At 32.6% G+C, this 20,742-nt stretch overlaps 1 protein-coding gene across 4 annotated transcripts in view; it reads right to left on the bottom strand.

The window, feature by feature from the left end:
• LOC114338775 (centrosomin) overlaps positions 1–20,742 on the bottom strand; it is a 652,106-nt gene that overhangs the window by 563,653 nt on the left and 67,711 nt on the right. For 2 of the 4 annotated variants that reach the window (XM_050641721.1, XM_050641724.1), the window contains exon 1: positions 19,557–19,865. The exons of the other annotated variants lie outside the window; for them this stretch is intronic. In XM_050641721.1, the coding sequence (XP_050497678.1) occupies positions 19,557–19,639 (83 nt within the window). In that variant the 5' untranslated portion in view covers positions 19,640–19,865. Of the gene's footprint in view, positions 1–19,556; positions 19,866–20,742 lie in introns of those variants that run through there. 4 annotated transcript variants of the gene reach the window in all.

The raw sequence follows: 20,742 nt of genomic DNA, 5'->3' as shown, positions 1-20,742 counted from the left end.
TTACATTTACCTTTATATAATAATGGCATATCTTATCAATATTGTGGAGCAATATATAATTTTTCTTCTTCATTGACAGTAGATATGAAATATACGTCAATTTGACAATTTCAATTGACAATGAATTATTTAAGAAAGTTACAATACTTCTCCGCTATTCTCGCACGATCGTTTCTCGTATCGCCTCCAAGTACTTGCACACCGCGAATACAGTGATGAGCGCACTAATAACCGGCAAAATAACGCAAAAGATGGAAAACATATTAAGTTGTGAGATAAAAGGAAATGAGCCTAGTGGAGGTGTTAAATTAAGCGATAGTAACTTGTTTGTTGTTTATTTGGGTTTATATGACTGCGGACACTAAATCCATTCGCCAAAAATAGATTGACATTATATTAATTGTTTCCCACCTTTAGACGTATAGGACGAACTTGAGAAATGCCACTGTCACAGTGTCAGTTTTAGTTGACATACTCCTCTGATACGTATAAAGGTGGGAAACAATCAACATAATGTTAATTTATATGTTACTATCGCTAAATATAACAATTCTACTAGTTTTATTTCTTTTTATCTCACCATTTAATATGTTTCCATCTTTTGCGCTATTTTGCCGGTTATTAGCACGCTCATCACTGTATAGCCTGGTTAGGCTGGCAATGTGTTATATTTTCTCGACTCTGCTTTACCAAATGGGCATATTAATGAGTGGAACACGTAGAATATGTCAAATGACAGGAATTATGACAGGTGATAAATAGCCGTCTGATTTTTGCCTCAGAGTTTAATCTCTGTTCGGAGAGTTTAAGTCTGTTCTGTCGGACAAAATACATGTGCCGTTTTCGTGGTCTGACCTTTCCAAATTTTTAAACTGTTCCACAATTAAAACTTCCCCTGTTCCAGTGTTCCCACATATCAAAGTTTGACCGACTAGACACCCTTAAGCTATTAACAAATTTTCAGCTTGCTATTAATCAACTTTTTTTTCATACGCAGGATCCAGACCTATTAATAGTGGTACCGAAATCCTTTTTTTATTGCTGAGTCGGAAGTCATTGTAAAATGATATTTTTTTTATTATTATCGACAATGTTATAGTCCGAACCGTTGATAATCGCTAAGATTTTAATTTTGTTGAATTGTCAGAAAGGCGGTCACGGTCAATATTATTGAAGCAATATTGAAGAATAATAATGGTAAAAAAAACTTCAATTGTGCATTGAAGAAGAATGGTTATAGAGTTTCTAATCGCATCTGCTTTTGGTAAATATTGGTAAAATTCCCATGGCTTCGTCCGACCAAACGCGAATGTTTATCATCTGTTTCTTGAAATGTGAGGGTAAGATCCATTTTGTACATACAATTGATTGTTTCCTTGCAGCAAGTGTCTAGAAATTCTATAAAATCTCAAGCCATAAAGAGTTAAGCAAAGCTGTAAACGAATTTGTACAATACAGCCCCAGTAAGGTTTGACCCCTTCAAAGAATAACAACGTAACTCTAGGTATTAGATGGCACTAGTGGAATTAAATTTGTTTTCCAAAAAAAAAGAGAATTTAATTTATTGTTGGAACATTTCATTTGCATTTAGTTTAGAGAATACTGTGGTATTCAATTATTTGATGATTTTTCCATCATTATTGAACTACTGTTCAATGTTAAAGTTGAACTACTGCTAGCTTGAATTCAAGTTAGCAGAATATGCGATAACTTTTAAAAAAGAGCAATACATTTTTTCTTGGAACATTAAATTTGCATTTAATTCAGAGAATACTCTGGTCTTCTTCTTTACGTGCCATATCCACGACGGAAGTATGTTGATTCCAATATTTCCATTCCTTTGTTGACTCTTCCCATGGCTTCGTTATTTGTTACATGCTCGGTCCATGATGTCTTCAGGATTCTTCTAGACACCCACAGTTCAAATGCTTCCAAATTTTTCAGTTCAAATGCTTCCAAATTTTTAGTAGTCGACGCGTTAAGTGTCCATGCTTCTATCCCGTAAAGCAGAGTCGAGAAAATATAACACATTGCCAGTATGGTAGCTCCTAACTTCTGAGCTACCTCAGATAATTAAGGGTTGGTTACCCCCTACCATAAGGGTTGATGAAATAACTCGTATCACCGTAGATGCATTTATTTTGTAAGTTAGAGTACTAACGGTAAAGAGCTGGTGGTACGTTAGTTCTCAGTAGCTGTGATGTTTTCCCTTTGGGATCTCAAATATTAATGACTTACTCTTCGCAATGGAATTAGAAAATAATAATTAGTCTTCTCTTGTTTATTGTTTTGGTATATAATGAAAGTGAGATTGTTTTGGTTAAAAGCGCTGAGTCGACTAGGTTATAAAAATAATGAATACTATTGTTATTTCAAACCGACCTTGGTCAAACCTAAACTGTTACACCGATATGTGCTAATGTAGGTCGATCGTATTTACTATCAACAAACGTAGTTGTTTTGCAAAAGACATTTTTAATTATTAAAAGGATGTGTTTTAATAAGAAGATTACTAAGAGATGCCGTGTATCCCAACACACCAGCCCAACCAGGCTATACAGTGATGAGTGTACTAATAACCGGCAAAATAGCGCAAAAGATGGAAACATATTAAATGGTGAGATAAAAAGAAATAAAACTAGTAGAATTGTTATATTTAGCGATAGAAACATATAAATTGACATTATGTTGATTATTTCCCACCTTTATACGTATCAGAGGAGTATGTCAACTAAAACTGTCACTGTGACAGTGGCATTTCTCAAATTCGTCCTATACGTCTAAAGGTGGGAAACAATTAATATAACGTCAATCTATAAGTTACTATCGCTTAATTTAACACCTCCACTAGGTTCATTTCTTTTTATCTCACAACTTAATATGTTTTCCATCTTTTGCGTTATTTTGCCGGTTATTAGTGCGCTCATCACTGTATACAGGGTATCCAGAAACTCTCCCGACAAGCTAAGACTGGAGATTCTTCGAAGATGGCGTATGGAATTAGTTTTTCTTAAATATCTCCAGAACACTACTATTTACAAAAACGATAACTTTTCTGAACTTTTCTGGACACCCTGTATACAGGGTGTCCAGAAACTCTACCCACAAAAGAAGACAGAAGATTCCTCAGATAATTTTAAGACAATTTAACCCAATTCACCTAGTCAGAAAATGCTTCCTAAGGGAGCTAGAGCTCTTTGAAAATGGCGTCCTTTAATTAGTTTTCCTTAAATAAGTCCAGAACGCTTTTATTGACAAAAATAAAAATTGGTACACATATTTATCTTCCAGAGATAAATCCATTCCATGCATTACGAATTTCTAGTACCGGTCATAGGCGTCCGTTTTGGGTAGACAATAGATATTTTATCGCATAATTTTTTTATCTTTAATTTTGGAGCATGTTTGACTCTGGATTATTAAATTGTGAGATATTCTACAACTAAAAGGTACTCTAGTTTTAAGTCGATAGAATACACCGTTTTCTAGAAAAATCGATTTAAAATTTTTTCTTTTTTGAGTTTCCAAAAAAAATTAAAAAAAATATTTAGAAATCCGAAAACTGGTATGTTAACAGAAACTTTTTATTTATTCTAAGGGATTTTCGGCCTTCGATAATAATTTAGTCTTTCATTTATCAAATTTTTCACCTAGTGTTCTGCTAGCTTGGTTATCAAATTAGCAGAACATGCGATAACTTTTAAAGAAGAAGAGCAATACATTTTTTCTTGGAACATTAAATTAGCATTTAATTCAGAGAATACTTTGGCATTCAATTATAAATGATTTATCAAATTTTTGACCTAGTGTTCTGCTAGCTTGAGTCTCAAGTTAGCAGAACATGCGATAACTTTTAAAGAAGAAGAGCAATAAATTTTTTCTTGGAACATTAAATTAGCATTTAATTCAGAGAATACTTTGGCATTCAATTATAAATGATTTATCAAATTTTTGACCTAGTGTTCTGCTAGCTTGAGTCTCAAGTTAGCAGAACATGCGATAACTTTTAAAGAAGAAGAGCAATGAATTTTTTCTTGTAACATTAAATTAGAATTTAATTCAGAGAATACTTTGGCATTCAATTATAAATGATTTATTAAATTTTTGACCTAGTGTTCTGCTAGCTTGTGTCTCAAGTTAGCAGAACATGCGATAACTTTTAAAGAAGAAGAGCAATAAATTTTTTCTTGGAACATTAAATTAGCATAAAATTAACACTTAATTATGGTATAAGAATAACTGTGTTCTGCTGACTTTGTTCTGCTAGCTTGAGTCTCAAGTTAGCAGAACATGCGATAACTTTTAAAGAAGAAGAGCAATAAATTTTTTCTTGGAACATTAAATTAGCATTAAATTAACACTTAATTATGGTATAAAAATAACTGTGTTCTGCTGACTTTGTTCTGCTAACTTGAGTCTCAAGTTAGCAGAACATGCGATAACTTTTAAAGAAGAAGAGCAATAATTTTTTTCTTGGAACATTAAATTAGCATTAAATTAACACTTAATTATGGTGTAAGAATAACTGTGTTCTGCTGACTTTGATCTGCTAACTTGAGGGACGTCAAAATACATTTTACTGATGCCAGAAAATATAAAAAAAATGTTTATTTCATAAATAAACGCTTTTCGCTTAAATTAAATGTCAAACAGCCATCCACCTGCCTCTTAGTTTGAACATTTAATTTAAGCGAAGAGCAATGTTTATTTGTCAAAAAAACATTTTCTTTTCTCTTTTCTGACAGCCTTAACATGTATTCTGAGTTAAATAAATTACACATATTCTTCTTTTTGCGTCAATTAATTTAATTCAAAAATTATTTTTTGGCCACCCTGTATAAATAATGTTGATATTACTGAATAGAGAATTGAATCACCTTTCAAATGAGCTACCACACGATGCCTATTAAAGGCCTGATGCCTATAAAAGGAGCATTACTCTTCACTTTTTAATGCACTCTATCATCAATACAAATTCATTCATTCCATGATAACGACTAGGAATATAGACTTAAGTTGTGCTCACTACGGAGAGCAATGGATTGTATCCTCGCTCCGACCCTTGCTCCCTGGTATTTATATTCGTTATATTCGTGAATTCTCGCATTTAAAATAATGTATTTATTTTACATAGCGATCGATAATATATGTAGTTTCGATCGCTATGTAAAATAAATACATTATTTTAAATGCGAGAATTCACGAATATAAATACCAGGGAGCAAGGGACGGAGCGAGGATACAATCAATTGCTCTCCGTAGTGAGCAAACCCTTAGAGATCAGGCAACTATTATAAAAGCTGTGACATTTTGTTCTCAAAGAAAAGCCTTATCTTTAGTTCGGCTAAGAGGGTAGGCGCAAATTTCGGCTCCTATGCTTTTTAAATGAATTCATTCATTCTTTTCGAATCCTGAGAAAACTAATAAATATTTTTGAAAAATTTTGAAACGCAGAATGAGAGATTACGTTATTACCGAGGGCCGAAAGTCAGTGAAAACTTCTATAATGCTCATTTTAAGAAGTTACAGGGGTGAAAAAAAAATAGTGTGATTTTTAATTTCAAATATCTCATTCAAACGAAACTTTTTGTTTATTTTAAGGGACTTTCTGCCCTCGGTAATAATGCAGTCTTTCATTCCGTGTTAAAATTTTTCAAATAATTTATTAGTTTTCTCAGGATTCGAAAAAAATGAATGCATTTATTAAAAAGCATTGGAGCCGCAATTTTGCGCCTACGATCTTAAAGGTCGTTAACCATTAATAAGCTCATAAGAGGCGGATTTCGTACTCTGTGCTATGCAGATAATCTATAGTGATTAAAGGTGAGCATAACAGTATTATTGCTAAAGAATGCAAGGTGCTTTAAACCTAGTAATCACCCGTGTTCAAAAGGACTTCCGGTAATCATCATAAACCGGTATGAGTTAGTATTAAACGATATATCTCATATAGCAAGAGATGCTTCACTATTATACTTTTGAGAGTCGGTCTCTAAGGGAGACACCCAACATCTGGAGTTCCATAGCCCTATGAGTTACGTAAATCTTGTTCACTACCTTTTTTGGAAGTGTTAATGTCTCCGCTCCATACCTGAGTACAGGTAACACACACTGGTCAAAATATGGATATCGGCAAATTGTCATGGAAGCTACCCACGCCCAAAATTTGAGAACAGTACTTAAAGAAGAAAAAGACACTGGTCAAAGATTTTCCTTGTGAGACATATGGGTAAGTCCGATTTAAATACATATATACTAAAATCACAATGAAGATGCACTAGAAATAAACAAACCACGACACTTTGAATGTTACCAGGAGCATTCCCAAATCATAATTTATAATGTATATGTTACAGTTCAAGTTGATTATCCAGTTGACTTTTCCTAGTTCGAGTCGACTCAAACGGCTGGTTTTAGTAAAGGTTGATTATAAATATAAAATGAAGATTTTTATTCAACATTTACTAGTAAAAGTAGACTCCAACTAGTTAAAGTATACTCTTCCCAATGCCATTTAGTAAAAGTTGATTAACACAAACAACCGATTCTAGAAATTAAATGTTACTGTATATTATGTTTAAATCGTGATATTTATAGTCCGGGGCTGTATCGTCGCCCCCGTTAGGAAAATTATTCCAGTTCGATTTTTTTGCACAAACTTACTCAAAAAGAGGTCCTTATAACAAATCCACAGAGTGTCAGGTGCTACCGTAATCGAAAAATTGTTTAAACAATTTTTTTTAAACAAATTCACAAAAAAAATTCACTTCGGACATTTTTTTACATCATTAATTTGGGTCATTCGGAGCAAAAGAGGTCTTTTGTGATTTTTCTGTAATATTTAATTGTTCTCGAGTTATACGCGATTTAAAATTTGAAAAATGCGAAAATTACCATTTTCAAGGCCCAATAACTCAGTTAAAAATTATTATTATGAAAGTCAGAAAGTCACCAAATCAAATTTTAACGACCCCCCTACAAGCTACTGAAGAAATATTTGTCAATATTGTATTACTAAGCTGTTATTTTAAATTATTAACAATGAGCGCTAGGAGCGTATTGAGGCGGCTGTCAATGTGAATGCGACTGAGATGCACCATTGGACGGTCGGAATGGAGGATCTTACTCGCACTCACATTGACGGCCGCCTCAATACGCTTTTAGCGCTCATTGTTGATACCTAATTAAAAATAACAGCTTAGTAATAAAATGACAAAAATTTCTTCAGGATCTTGTAGGGTAAACTTTGATTAGGTGATTTTCTGACTTTCATAATAATAGTTTTTAATCGAGTTATTAAGCCTTAAAAATAGATCTCGCATTTTTCAAAAATTTTAAATCGCGTATAACTCGAAAACTATCAATTTTAGAGAAAAATCACAAGATACCTTTTTTGCTCCGAATGACTAAAATAATCTAAAAAAATTTGTCCAGAGTGAAATACTAGTATTTATAAAACAGTTCGTGAGATATGCTTTTTGCGCACGCACGCGATGTTTAGAGCACGAGCGGGCCGAGTGCTATACATCGCCTAAGTGCGCAAAAAGTACTTCACGCACAGTTTCATACAATATTTTATCTACCAAAAAACAGGTAAAAAAACTGCAACTCTTCGTCACTGGAATACATTCCTATTTTACAATTTTTTAGAACTTTGACATTTAAAAATTCAAACTTCTGTCAAACCACAAAACTGTCAAAACTTTTTTGTAATTTATTGCTCACATGTAATCACTATGAAAAAGGCGAAAGTTAAGGATATTTGATGATATGAAAGTGTGCTAAAAAACAGTGCGAAAAAGTAAATACCATTTAAAATAGATTATTACTTCAGGCACACTTTAAACCCTTCATGTACCTATATATACAATTTTCACACAATAAAAACTTATACATAATATGAGGTAGAGTAGATAACAATTATTTTTGTGAATTTGGTTAAAAAAATTGGTTAAACAATTTTTCGACCGCGGTACCGCCTGACACTGTGTATTTGTTATAAGGATGTATTTGTTTGAGTAAGATTGTGCAAAAAAATCGAATCAGAATAATTTACCTAACGGGGGCGACGTTAAAGCCTGGACTAATAAGCAGTTGAAACGGTCAAAACAAAGAGACGCACACTCATCAAAAATGTACGTGAGATTATACTCTTATAAATTGTATAATCTACTTTTACTAACAAGAGTTAGGAAGAGTCAACTTTAACTAGTAAAAGTTGATTTAAATGTTTCAAATCAACTTTTACTGCTCGTTTCAGTTGGAGTTGACTCGAACTAGGAAAAGTCAACTCTAACTGAGAATCAACTTGAATTGTAACATATATACATTGTAAATCCCAAATCATGATTTACAAAGTTTATACATTGTAAATCATGATTCGGAAGTGCTCTTCGTAATATTCAACATGTCTTGGTTTGTTTATTTCTAGTGTATCTTTATTGTGATTTTAGTATACATAGTTTCATTTACCTTGGCTAATCCTATGCGACGTGGGAGCTCACATGTCTGGTTATCTCTGCCCAACCGAATTTGCCTATGGAATACTTTTATGGTATTTCAAGCAGAACTGGTAGCCATACATTTGTGTGTTCAGAAATGCCGAAAAAAAATAACGATTTTTCACTGGACAAACTTGATACCAAAAATATACGGAACTATCGATTTCCGCGTTTTTTTATTAAAAAATCGCCTCACAAATGTATACACTGTACACAAAACTTTCATAATATCCATCAGCGCATTTTTTATCTTTTCTCATCTCGTTCCGAAAATAACTTGCTATGAAAAACCTAACATGTGTTAAGAGTGCTTTTCGTTCAAGACGAAACACCTTCATCCTACGTTCGACACACATAAAATAGTACTTTATGGCCTACATTAACGACGAAGGCGATAACACCCATTAAAATGCATTCTATAAAAAGAAGAATAGACGCTTTAAGATTAAGAAGTGCCCATACTTCAAACTTATGGAAAGATTGTGTAATTTATCGCCGGTATTACAAGAACTATTAATAAAGAGTACACCAGCATCTGACAAAGAGTGCTAAACCGAATATCTATTAACTATAATTTATTAAATTAATGTTTATCCTTTTAATTAATAACAAACCATTACAGAAAATAAGAATTAAGACTGGTATAGAACAGAATTAAGAGTAATACATTAGTGGTTCCGTATATTCGGTAGTCCAATAAAAAATAGCATGTACTCACAAAAAGAGTTAAAAAGAGTTCAGATATTACTACAAAAAGTGTCAGACTATATTTTATGTAACTATCAAAATTGTATTATAAAAGAAAAAACTCAAACTGATTTTCATTTTTAAATTGTTATTCGAGAGTTAGATTTTCCGGACATCTTGGATTTTAAAGCACCCTAATATATGTCTGTGCAGATATTGGCATTGGAGCGACCCGGGCCGACCGTCACATGTAACACCGTTGCCGTATCCTCTATTTTTTCATACTATCACGTTACAATTTTTTGTGATATTATATTTGTGTGTGAAATGTATCATTTTTGTGTATTTTAGGTATGTTCTAATATGTTATGTATATATAGGTTTTTACTTGATTATTTTAAATCAGTGGTTCCCAACCTTTTATCTCTGACGACCCACCTTCTGATGATTTTTCCTATTCGCGACCCATCCCTCAGTCATGATGATAGAAAAAAATAAGCAACATGGTCACTGTATGCTACTCAGCTACTTTAAAGGCCGCGTCTCACCATCAAATAATTTGATCAAACAGTTTGAGCAAACTTCGGAAGTACGTCAAAATGACGTCACAATTGCAGTTTTTTTTAATTTCTAAAAATCTGTGCTCTCAGTATCAGTCTAGTTTGATCAAATTTTTTGTATTGAGTTGTCTAACTTGTTTGTACTTTATTTAAAATTAAAATTTTTCATTATTATCCACAATGAACACTCAGGATGTGACGTCACTAACTGTCACTTTCAGTTTACTCAAACCAGTTTGATCAAATTATTTGATGGTGGGACGCGGCCTTTAGAGCCACCCGCGACCCACCTGAAATCCGCCCGCGACCCACTAGTGGGTCGCGACCCACCGGTTGGGAAACGCTGTTTTAAATCATTGTGACGTTTAACTTGCTAGAAACCTTGTAATATTGTGTACCTAATGTGTTAAAAGTAAGTAGTTTTGAAACACCAATTAAGTAAAGTTTATTATGTTGTTGTTTTCACCAATTTTGAAAAAATGTGAAAACATTGAATTGTCCACGTCCGTCTGTCCGTCCGTCCGTCTTGTCTGTCTGTTTGCAAACTCAACTCCTTCGTCATTATACCAGGTAGAATGACATATGAGATGTCAAATGAAAGCTTATCCAAGGATGGTACTAAAGGTGAGAAATTTAACCTAGGATGTCTGTCCGTCTGTCTGTCCGACCGCGTATATGATTCCTTCGTCACTGTACCAGGTAGAATGACAAATGAGGTGTCAAATGAAAGCTTATAATCCAAGGATGGTACTACAGATGAGAAGTTTGACATAGGCTGTCTGTCCGCCTGTCCGTCCGACCTGGTATAGTGACGGAGGAGTTATATTCGCGGACAGACAGACACCTAGACAACCTAGGTCTAATTTCTCACCTTTACTACTATCCTTGGATTATAAGCTTTAATTTGACACCTCAATACCTAGTATAATGACGGAGAAGTAAATGTTATTATTCTATTATTCTTGTAGGTATATGTAACATTGATTGAAATTATGAAAGAAATATATAGAAAACAGCATGGCAACACTGTGATGCAAAATGCAGCCACATTCAGCTGTGCCAGCTGTGCGTTACATAGGGTGCTTTAAAATCCAAGATGTCCGATTTTCCACCCTACTCATTTCTAGGCTACGGCTCCCGGGCGAGAAATTGACGCTAGCAGCAGCAGTAAAATGAACTTAAGGTTCCGCGGAACGGAATGGGAATAGCCGAACTGAACCGACTACGCACAAGTCCTGTAGTCGGTACAGTTCGGCTATTCCTACTCCGTTCAGCGGAACCTTAAGTTCATTTTACTGCTACTGCTAGCGTCAATTTCTCGCCCGTGGAGCCGTAGCCTGTTGTAGCAACGCCAACATAAAATATAGATGAAAGTAACCAAATATGGAATAGTGTCCTAATATGTAATTCCTTGATTTCTCCGAAAATATAAGTTGGAAGCATACTACAAGACCATCTTCTATTTAAGTCGCTCTCTTTATTATCGTAATCACACCTCTGTGTCAGATGCGCGAACGATACGTGTCTGGCAGGCGCGTTTTGTTTTATCGTCTCACAGAAAATTTTAAAGGTAATATATTCAATGAGTATTATTGGCTATTATGCATGAATACAGACTTGATATGCTATTGAGCAGGGGTCGGCAACACGTCGATCGCGTGATCTTAACCTTAGTTCGAGTCGCTCGTCGTGCGAATCGAATAAAATAAAAAATATAACATATATAAAGTAGATAGATAGACCCTTGAATTATCCGAAATTATCCAAAAAATTGTTCAATCCGAAAATTATCCGAAAATCGGATAATTATCCGGACATTGGCCACACTGCGTGCGATGGCGCCGGCCGTCTCGATATAGCTAAAACATGCCGGGGCTGAAAATACTTATCTTTACCACAGTTGCGCAATTCTTGAGTCTTCACTGGCGATTGTCGCCTCAACGTGCTTATCGGCTTAGTTACGCTAGAAGGGATGCGTCGCTATCGACATCTCAGCGGGGGTTCAGTCGACGTACGCCGCCCCGTCTGTGTTACCTCTTAAAGTATTTATATTTCATTGTTACCAAATTTAGTCGCGCGTTGGCTGCTGTACGACACGATGTCTGAAAGTTATGACGATTTGTCTTTTGTAATAAAATACAAGTTTACTTTATCTTAGATTAAAGAAAAAAAGAAACGCAGATATTGGATACATCACCATATCAAATGGCTCCGCCTATTAAAATTTTCAAGAAATCTGAAGTAGAAGTAATTGATAATCTGGAGAATAAGAAGTCACCTGGGTATGATATAATATCTAGTTTGGTCCTAAAAAATCTACCCAACGAAGTTGTAAGCTTAATTACTTATATATTTAATTCAATATTAAAAACAGGTTACTTTCCACTCCAATGGAAAGTAGCTCAAATTGTTCTAATCCCAAAACCTAATAAGGATCACGCGGAAGTATCTTCATATCGTCCAATAAGCTTGTTGCCTATTATATCTAAAGTGTTCGAGCGGCTTTTCCTGAGAAGACTAGAGCCTACATTAGACAGCAACAATGTTTTACCTAATTATCAGTTTGGCTTTAGGAAACAACATGGTACCATCGAGCAAATTCATAGGGTAGTAAAAACTATCAGAAATTCGCTCGAACACAAAAATTACTGTACAGCTGCATTCCTAGATGTCTCAAAGGCATTCGACAAAGTTTGGCATGTAGGTCTTATCTCCAAGATTAAATCCATATTTCCTTATCCCATAAGTTCACTATTAAGATCCTATCTGACAGATAGATTTTTTCAAGTCAAAAGAGGAGGGGAAATTACTAACCTGTTTCCAATATGTTCTGGAGTTCCACAAGGAAGCATATTAGGACCAACACTTTACTTAATATACACATCGGATCTTCCAACCACCATTAATACAACAATTGCTACATATGCGGATGACACAGTTATAATGGCTTCAAATCCTATAGCAACAGAAGCATCCGAGGTATTGCAAAATCATCTGACTGAACTAGAGAGCTGGCTTAAATTGTGGCGAGTACAAGTCAACAGTTTAAAATCCACACAAATAACATTTACTTTAAAAAAAGGTGTTGCGCCTCCGGTTTCTATAAATAACACTCCACTACCAGTCAATACCGCCGTAAAATACCTGGGAATTCATTTAGATAGTAAACTTAATTGGGGCACCCACATCTGGAAGAAACGTCTTCAACTCGGCCTAATCTACAGGAAAATGTATTGGTACATGAGTAGGAAATCAAATCTTAGCCTGGAGAACAAAATTATGATTTATAAATGTATTTTAAAACCGGTGTGGCTATATGCAGCACAAATATGGGGAACAGCTAGTAATACCAACATTCAAAAACTTCAACGGTTCCAATCAAAAGTGTTGCGCCAGATCTGCAATGCCCCTTGGTATGTTACGAACCAGAGATTGCACCACGACCTACAGCTACCAACAGTTAGCGAAGCAATATCTGCTGTAAATTCTAGATACAAGACAAGACTATCCTGCCATCCAAATCCACTCGCCACGGACCTGCTCAACATTTCTCATGAAAGACGATTAAAAAGACCTGACCCTTTGGACCTCTAGTACATCTGGACATCAGAGCAACAACAGAGTGCAGTGTCATAGTGCAGTGAAATAATCATGTTTTAGTTTTAGTGATTTTTAAACTTCTTTCGTATTTTTATTCATGTTCCTTAGACTTTTAATAATCATATTTTTATTGTCTGAACTGTCCACTATACTAAATTTTATCTATGTATTATGTTCCAAGTAATTGTTATGTCTTATTTTAAAATTATAATGTTATATGTCTTACTGGGTGCTCGTCACTGGGCGGCTTCCATCTGTGTTATTTTTCAATAATATTATGTATTGCTTATTGTTTGTGATCAGACAGATTGCAATAAACGTTGGATGTTAAAAAAAAAAAATACCCAAAAATGAAGCATTTTTCGGTGAAAAATCATCACAACTTTTTTAAAGTGTTAAAAAAGCTTTATTTTAGTTTTTTTAACAAGTTTCAAGTATCAAAATTAAGCAAGTAAAGCTTAAAATAATGTTATTCCTTTTTTTGGCACAAAAATCTTAAAAATTTATGAAAATCTTGAAAAAACTTATAGTATATTATTTACAGGGTGCGCCAAACCTCTGGTTTTCTTTGATTACGGCTAAACTATGAGATATATACAAAAAAATTTTTTATCAAAACTAATGTATATCAAAGCCGTCTATAATTTAAAATTATTTTCGATGATACAGGGTGAGTTAGAACGACGGTATGAACCAAAGTTTTATTTTTTTAAATGGAATACCCTATATTTATATTAAATCATTTTTGAATATAGTTTTTAAAAATATGAAAAATTTGTATGAGGTCTTACAGGCATACAGTTAACAATTTTTGAAATATTTACATTTTTATTGAGATAAATGGTAATGTTTATAGGGCTGTGGATTATGTTTCCAAGGTAATAAAAATTTAAGTGATAAGTCAAAGTTTTTAATATAGTATCTTTTTTAAATAACTTATGCCTGATTGCACCAACAGATCTTAAGTTCCAGCTTACCTAAGCTCTACTTATAGATAGGGCCTCCTTGAGTATCACTTACCTTGCACCATAATTTTAGATTCTTGCCTTATTATCAATTATATCTATTATTTTATTGTGGCATTCTTATTGTAATATATTATAATTACACATAGTATATTAATTCTTATGATATTCTCGACTTAAGCTTAAGATCTGTTGGTGCAACCGGGCATTAATATCTTTTACTTATAGCCATAAAATATATTAGTGTGATCACTATTTGCAAATACAAAATTTTGTCATTTTTTTTAAATGGGACACCCTGTATATTAGTATTAAATTTTGTAGTAAATATTACCACCTTTCTTTTGGTATAAGGTTGCATGTACATAGCATGTTTGTTTTTGTAAATATTTAAAAAAGAGCTATAGATTTTACCTTTCGCGGATATTTTATATCCGCGATAATTTTTATTAAATTTTTTTGCAAAAAAAATTGTAATCTGATTTTAGAAACATAGACTAAAATATCAAAGATGAAAATAAAAACGTAATTAAAGATTAAAATAAAACGTATACAAGTGCAACTTATTTGAATTTAATAACTTTAAAATTATGTTACAACCAATATTTTACCACACTAATAAGTAATTAATATGGATAAATTAATTATTAAATTAAACAACTATTTTAACATCTACCCTAGAAATTTTTCTACTCTAGTAACTTTATTGTACCCAATTTTGTTAGTTAAATTTGTTGTATTTACGAGTAAGATCAGTTAATAACTTTTTAATTTACCTACATCTTGAGAACGCATAAAGTATGATTTGAAACAAATGAACGTTATAGAAGTATATTATGAAGTAAAAATAGTATCTATGTAGTCGTGTCACAAAAGCTGGTAATAATTTCTAATGGTTTCGCCCAAAACAAATGTCATATCCATCAATTGTTCGGTTGAAAAATTGAAATTTAAAATATAAAAAATTGTTACAAAAATTTCAACTACAAAAGTATTACCAGCTTTTGTGACACCAGTTAATAATATTTATATTAATAAATAATGTGGCTGATACATTTACCATTCATTTGTTTCAAAGCATACTTAATAATTATGTTCTCAAGATGTAAATAAATTTAAAAGGTAAATTAAAAGTTAACTGATATTACTCGTAAATACAATATAACTAACAATTAATTTGGTACAGAAAAGTTGCTGTGGTAGAAAAATTACTAGGGTAGATTTCAAATTTGGTTGTTTATTTAATTTAGTAACTAATTTATGCATTCATTAGTATGGTAAAATAGTTTTTGCAAAATAATTTAAAGTATGTAATTAAATTCAATTGAATTGTACTAGTATACGATTTATTTTAATCTTTAATTTCGTTTCCATTTTCATGTTTGATATTTTAATGTATGTTTCTAAAACCAGATTATAATTATCTTTTTTTGCAAAAAAATTTTTTAATAAAAAAATCCGCAAAAATATAAAATCTATAGTTTTTTTTAAATATCTACAAAACGAAACATGCTAGGTACATACAAACTTATACCAAAAGAAAGGTTGTAATATTTACTACAAAAGGCAATACCAATATACAGGGTGTCCCATTAAAAAAAATGACAAAATTTTGTATTTGCAAATAGTGATCACACTGTATATTTTATCGCTATATGTCAAATATGTTAATTTATTTAAAAATAACAGGAAACTAAAAAAACTTTGACATGTCATTTAAATTTTTGTTACCTTGGAAGCCTAATTCACAGCCCTTTGAATATTACCATTTTTCTCAATAAAAGTGTAAATATTTAGAAAATTGTTAACTTTAGGCCTATAATACCTTATATAAATTCTTAATATTTTTAAAAAGTATATTGAAAAATGATTTAATATATAGGGTGTTCCCATTTAAAAAAACACAACTTTGGTTCGTACCGTCGTTCTGACTCACCCTGTATAATCGAAAATAATTTTAAATTATAGACGGCTTTGATATACCTACATTGGTTTTGTTCAAAACATTTTTTTGTATATCCCATAGTTTAGCCGTAATCAAAGAAAACCAGAGATTTGGCGCACCCTGTATATGATCTGTAAGTTTCACCGGTTCACCAAGTATTTTAAAACATTGGAATTTAAAGCAAAACAAACTTTTTGAAATTTTGAAAAAAAATTTCTTTTTTTTTTCAGAATAACTTAAAAATTATTAGTGGTACCAAAAATCTTAAAGAGTAAAAAATATAGGTTTTGATTTTCGGAATATTTCAGATTTTTGCTTTTTTGGAAGATACAAATTGGTTAAGATATGACTGTTCAAAATTTGCATACCCTGGGTAGAGAATTTTTCATTTATTAAAAATTAATAAATAAAAATAGTTTCTATCCTTGTGGGATCGGTACTCACCGGAGGGACCGCAGACGTTCGGATACAATTAGCGTCTCTTTGAAAAAACAATGACGACTTTGCTAAATAACAAGACATTTACTCAACACACACACTACCCACTACACTAGGTACCTGATTGGAAAAATCAACTGTACCATGCCAATGGTCATTAGTTGTCGCGGTATTAAGCTAAATAAAAAACATTGCATACACTCGTGATTAGTGACTTGTTCAAGCCCTTTCTACTACAGCCCTTTTATAAATAAGCACTTTATACCTATAAAACTTACAGAGCATATAAACAATACATAAGTAAAGTAGCTTGTGAAGCGGTAAGGATTAATTTCATTTGGGATGCTAATTAGGGGGTTATTTTCACCAGTTCTTTTTACAAAAAAAATGGGATCAACTTTATTCTGAGCGTATTTTGCTTACTTTTTATGATATAAATTTTTTTAAAAAACAATAATAATGCTTTTTAAAACATTTAAACAAGTATATGATGAGTTTTCCATGAAAAGTGCTTCATTTTTTTATTATTTCACGTTGAAATATTCGATTTGGAATTTGACGAATAAGAACCTACTTTTCATTAGCTACAACTCTGCTTCTACTGGGTCTACAGACTGCACACATACACCATTTTTTCAATTTTTTAAAAGCTATATTTTTGCTAAGAATACAGTCAAACCCGCTTATTAGAATAGCCTTCGTGCCAAGCAAAAATATTCTTATAACCGGGATATTCTAATAAGAGATCATTGGTGGCTAGCCGTAATAAGTGTACCCAATATACATACGTACCTAATAATAGTACATATCATGTTAATATGTATATGTATATGGTTTTAGGTCTTTTTATGTCAATAATACAATAGTGTAAATTTATTAAAAAACCAAATGACATTATATTATAATGGATGCATACAGTAATTAATATGAAATGTACCTATGCAATATGTATATAGATTATGTAAACATTTTCGTATTAAAATACATATTAGAAAATTACTTGTTTAGTCTTGAAAAATAATCGGTAATAAAATTGTAACTTTTTTTTTGTTACATAAAATACTAGTCACTTGTTGCTCTAAATTATAAAAATTAGAAAAAATTACATTGGTTTGGCTATCCAGAAAACGTCTTATAACATTACAAGCGATTAAAATGGGCGAACTGTTTTTTAAAATTTTATAACAGGCAAGTGGGTGGCAATATGTATAGTTTGTAGATAAAGGAAATTATTTTATGTCCTGAAAACGTGAATTTGTCGGCGAACGATTGAATTGGTACTCATAACAAAGTAAATCAAATAGTTTCTGACAAACCCTAATAATATATAAAACAGCACTACAGGCCTTCGAGGCCCTTGGCGAGAAACCATAATACAAGACATAATTTAAATTTTTAGGAAATTGTAGGTAAAAATTTATTCGTTGACCTAAAAAATGTTCTATTAAGCGGTATTGGTTTATTACTACGTATTCTAATAAAGGATAATTTTATTAATGAGTAAATGGAGACGTTTCGGGACATCGAATTTATATTCCATAAAGCGGGATATTCCTATAACCGGTACTCTAATAAGCGGGTTCGCCTGTATTTTTTCGATAAAATACTTACTTTTTGAGTTATTTGCGAAAAACCGTCTAAAAACGTGTTATTTTTTGTTGAAAAATGAAGTACTGACTTGATGAAAAAACTCTATTGAACAAAAGTTGCTTAGAATTAGTCAGTTTATCCACTTCCGGACGTATTTTGACGGCAAAATATCACTTTTTTATTTGACAAATTTAGTGTCAATCCAAGCTCTTGTTTTAAATCCAAAGGTTCTTTAAAATCCGGAGGTTTTGCAATATTTTACCGTGAGTGAATGGACTATAAGGCACATCGGTGGGTAGAAATTAAAAAAAAACGTATCATACCAAAATAACTACCAGCTTTTATCAAAATTTCCTTGCAAAATTGATTACCAAATTGAGGGAATGATTAGAACATTGAATATAAAAATGCCTTTGAAGATAACTGCTTAATTTGTCTTGAAGTCGGTTGTATCTTTCTGATATTTGACAAAAGACAAAGCAAAAAACTGAGTTTGATTGGAAATCATAAATTAACCATTTTCTTGTTTTTTTCTCAGTTAGCCCTATTTGATTTTTTTAACATTTTAATTTTTTTTAATAACTGCTTAAATAATTAAATATTAATTAATGCATTTGTGAGGGATGCGGGCCCCATCAAGTGCCCGGGCCCTAGGCGGCCGCCTAGTCCGCCTACTGGTTAATCCGGCACTGGGTCAAATTTAATTTAGTAAGTCTTAGGTGAAAGATTTGTCCTTCAGCTTTGTAGAAAAAAACCCTCAAGACCTTCATTAAAATGTAAATTACCTCAGCAGGTAAAAAAGTAAATATTGCGCAAAAATGACCCCTTTTTAATTATTTAAACAATGATCCCCTCATATGATTTGGATACTTTTTTGAAAATATCTTTTGTACTCACCTAAACTTTGATATAAAATTTGTTCCAACCTGTACGAATTTACATTTTGATTTACATGTAGTGTAATATTATTTTACTAGACTATGTAGAGTAATCTGTATTGTATAGATAATATTATTTAATAGTTTAAATAGTTGAAAACAAACATAAACAATTTAAAAATTTTGTCGTACACTTATTTTTTTAAATATTTTTGTACAACGATCCGAAACGAGCCTAACGATCTACATCCTCTTCAGCATTATCAAAATAAAAGAATCAGTAGATTAATGATGTAACAGACGCATCTGAGAGAGATGCACATTTTGTTGCTCTCCCTGTGTATGTATTTTTAAATATCCGGATCCCGAGTAGATAATTAAAAAAAACTTACCAAAAGGGAACGGCAGGAGGGCTCACGGCACTAGATGGTCTCTTTGGGGTACCCGAATGTTCCCCAAAATTAAAAAAAGACATCGCGAACGCAAATACAAGGTAAACTAAATTTTCCAGTGTCTTTGAAATTTTAAAAAATCCACACCTTAATTCATTGTCTAACGAAAAACTACACGATAGTCATAACGAAAAAACCGAACAAACGGTAACCAAATTGTTTATCATATTGACGACAACAACGCGATAAGTAAACAAAATCTTAACGTCACTCACTCCAACACTTACAACGATCAACTCTAGACTGAGGACGAGGAACGAGGACTGAGGAGGAGAATAATTGAAAATTGAATTGAGGAGAATCCCTACCTACACGGGCGCATGCATGATCATGATGCTTCAATTCGAAAATATACAGACTCTCTGGCTCATGGACCAGCCAACTGAGCCGGGATTCGCCATGTTTCTTCCAAAGATTCGGATGGTCAAGAAAGAAAGGAAAGTTACGCAAGTCGTTGATTGGACAAATTGTGGAAAGATGAATATTGATTTTTAAGGGTAGTAAGAGCCACGTGTATGACATCTGATTTCCGGTCATAAGACTTAAAAAAGATGTCCTGAAACTACATTTATTTTCTTGTGGCATATTTAAATTAAATATGTTTTATACAGTGTGAAAAAATAAAATTATTTCTGTCCTTTTTTCAAAAAATTATAAAAAACGCTAAGACCCGTCGATATTTATATAAATTTTTTGTTGTTAAGAGCAAACAGTAGCGATCAACAGGTAGCAACAAACGCGTTCCAAGATTGCGGCTCTAATTTTGAATATTTTGTCGAGATATTTGGCGCACATATTCGTAATATAATAAAGAATGGCGGTACAGAGCCCAATTTTAGAAATATGTTAGTATGTGGAAATTACTCTATAACTAAATAAAATATTGAAAAAAGGAGCCTGTACCGCCATTAAGAAAGACAAAAAAATACACTTTCTTCAAATAAACTTTTTTATCCCGTGCCTAGATTTTGTGTCACATTGGAACTACTAAACATAGATTTTTTTATAACAAGAAATCGAACGTCACTGACTTCAACATTTAGCGCCTATGTGTATAAAAATTATTGTTTTTCTACGGCCGTGATAAAAGAGCCACTTTCACGCACGCATTTCGTTTCCGAAAGTT

Source organism: Diabrotica virgifera, chromosome 1, assembly GCF_917563875.1.
Source record: "Diabrotica virgifera virgifera chromosome 1, PGI_DIABVI_V3a".
Taxonomy (NCBI): Eukaryota; Metazoa; Arthropoda; class Insecta; order Coleoptera; family Chrysomelidae; genus Diabrotica; species Diabrotica virgifera.
This window is presented reverse-complemented; position numbering and strand designations above follow the sequence as displayed.